This window comes from Nuphar pumila, chromosome 14 (genome assembly GCF_984573655.1).
Source record: "Nuphar pumila chromosome 14, dmNupPumi1.hap1.1, whole genome shotgun sequence".
NCBI lineage: Eukaryota > Viridiplantae > Streptophyta > Magnoliopsida > Nymphaeales > Nymphaeaceae > Nuphar > Nuphar pumila.
The window spans coordinates 8,043,244-8,045,554 of record NC_143262.1 but is presented as its reverse complement, the minus strand read 5'-3'; the positions used below and the strand labels follow the sequence as shown (position 1 = coordinate 8,045,554).

Here is a 2,311-nt window from a genome sequence, read left to right as displayed (position 1 = left end):
TTAAGCAATGTCTACTAACTTTCTGAAAATATTTGTAGGCTTCGAATCGCTTTGCAACTACGGTGGAAGAAAATGATGCAAGGAAGGTGTGGCAGAAGGTGGCTGCCAATCGATTTGCAGACATGCTGCACACTATGAAGACTGCAGCAAAAAAAGCATCTAGCGTAGTAGATGATCCATTATTGTGGAAGGGCCATGGTCCTATTACTATCAGGAGAGATTACTGGGATGAAATGTGCGATATGTGGGCGGGAGATGCATTTAAAAATCGCTCTGCGAATGCTTCACAAAATCGATCGAAGATGCCCGAAGCCCATCTACACACAGGTGGATCTAAGACATTTGGGAGCCACCTAAAGAAAATGGTAACTCATCAATATATAATATTAATTTTATAAGTATAGTTGCAAATTTGTGTACTAAATCTTTTATCATTTAACTTCGCAGGAAGCAGAAAAAGGAGGCAGTGTACCATATAAGGATGTGTTTGTAGAAACACATAAACGGAAGACCACGGGAGTCTTCGTATCAGAGAAGGCGAGAACGACAACGGTATGTATTAATTCTATTAATAATCATTGCAATATATATGCAAGTCATCATAATGTTATCATTAATTATTAATGAATACTTTAAACATTATTTTGTAGGAGGCATATGAGCAACAAATGGTAGAGCGATATGGTGAAGACGCTACTCAGCATCCATCATTTGATCCTACAGCATGGGTGACTGCAGCAGGTGAACCCAAAAAAGGTCGCGTGTTCGGGTTTGGGAGTAATATGAACACTTCACCAGTTATTGGTTCTTCCAGTTACGGCTCACCAACTTCTTGCGCCGACATAAGCTCCAAGCAGCCGACTATTCTTTCCGGTGATGATGTACGCGAGATCATTAATGAATCACTGAATAACTACTTCCAATACACCGTCGCCCCCTTTCTCCGAAATGAGATCAAGGCCGCTGTTCAGGATAGGGGATCTTCGATTCCAGGTCCCTCTCAGGTATAATCACATATATAGTTTTTTTTACTATCTTAAAGCACATCTGAGCATGTTAGAATCACATATAGAGTTTTTCTAGATGCCTTAGAACACATATGAACATGCTATAATCACATATTCAATTTTTTTACTGCCTTAGCACACATATGAGCATGATAGAATCACATATAAAGTTGCTTTGCCTGCCTTAGAGCACATATGAGCATGCTATATTCACATATTCAATTTTTTTACTGCCTTAGCACACATACGAGCATGATCGAATCACATATATAGTTTTTTGCCTGCCTTAAAGCACATCTGAGCATGGTAGAATCACATATAGAGTTTTTTTATATGCCTTAGAACACATATGAACATGCTATAATCACATATTCAATTTTTTGACTGCCTTAGCACACATATGAGCATGATAGAATCACATATAGAGTTTTTTTATTGCCTTAGATCACACATGAGCACATGATAGAATCACATATAGTGTGTAATTTATTTCATTATATTTTGTTTATCAATACTGACTGTTCTTTTCTTGTGTAGGCTGCTAGCGATAATCAGGGTAGTGGAGCTGAAGGGACAGATAAAGACAATGAACAAGAAGACGCACAAAATCTTGGCGATGATTAGAGGACTTTGTTGAAGAAGTTCTATTTTTTTTATTTTTCCTAATTGTAATTGTTGAATTGTAAATAATTAAACTTCTTAGTTTTAAGGTGGAACGATTAATTATTATAGATACTTGTTATATGAATTTTTTTGTGTGGTTTGTTTTTTATTTACAGGAAATATAAATTGTACAGGAAATATAAATTGTACAGTTCTCCGTAATTAATTTTTAAATAATTTTTTTTGATTTTTTTTCGTTTTTGCGACGGATTAGCGACGGATGATTCCGTCGCTATTCATATTAATCTAGCGACGGCTTAGCGACGGAATTAAATCCGTCGCCACGCCGTGGTCGCCGTTTAGTACCGGCGGATTGGCGACGGAATATAGCGCTTGTTATTCCGTCGCAATTAGCGACGGACTTGGCGACGGAATTATTCCGTCGCCAGTTAGCGTCGAAATATTCGCGACGTAAGCATACTGTCGCCGCGTTGTCGCTAATCCGTCGCTAACATGGTTAGCGACGGATTAGCGACGGATTAGCGACGGAAGGTGGTCGTCGCTAATCTACTGCTTTGTTGTAGTGGTCGCTTGAATATATGGATTGTGTTGACAGTTTTAGTTAATAAAAACTATTCAGATCTGTTCACATGTACAAAAATAAAAAAACATATAGATTTAAAAGGGTGTTTAAAACCTAG

At 37.8% G+C, this 2,311-nt stretch overlaps 1 protein-coding gene across 1 annotated transcript; it reads left to right on the top strand.

Moving 5' to 3' along the window:
- The first annotated feature begins 773 nt into the window (after nucleotides 1-773).
- LOC149816252 (uncharacterized) lies at nucleotides 774-1,779 on the top strand. The gene is made up of 2 exons (XM_089987895.1): nucleotides 774-1,004; nucleotides 1,545-1,779. Exons 1-2 carry the CDS (start codon nucleotides 783-785, stop codon nucleotides 1,629-1,631), a joined length of 309 nt encoding a protein of 102 aa, XP_089844021.1. The 5' UTR covers nucleotides 774-782; the 3' UTR covers nucleotides 1,632-1,779.
- Nucleotides 1,780-2,311: the final 532 nt, after the last annotated feature.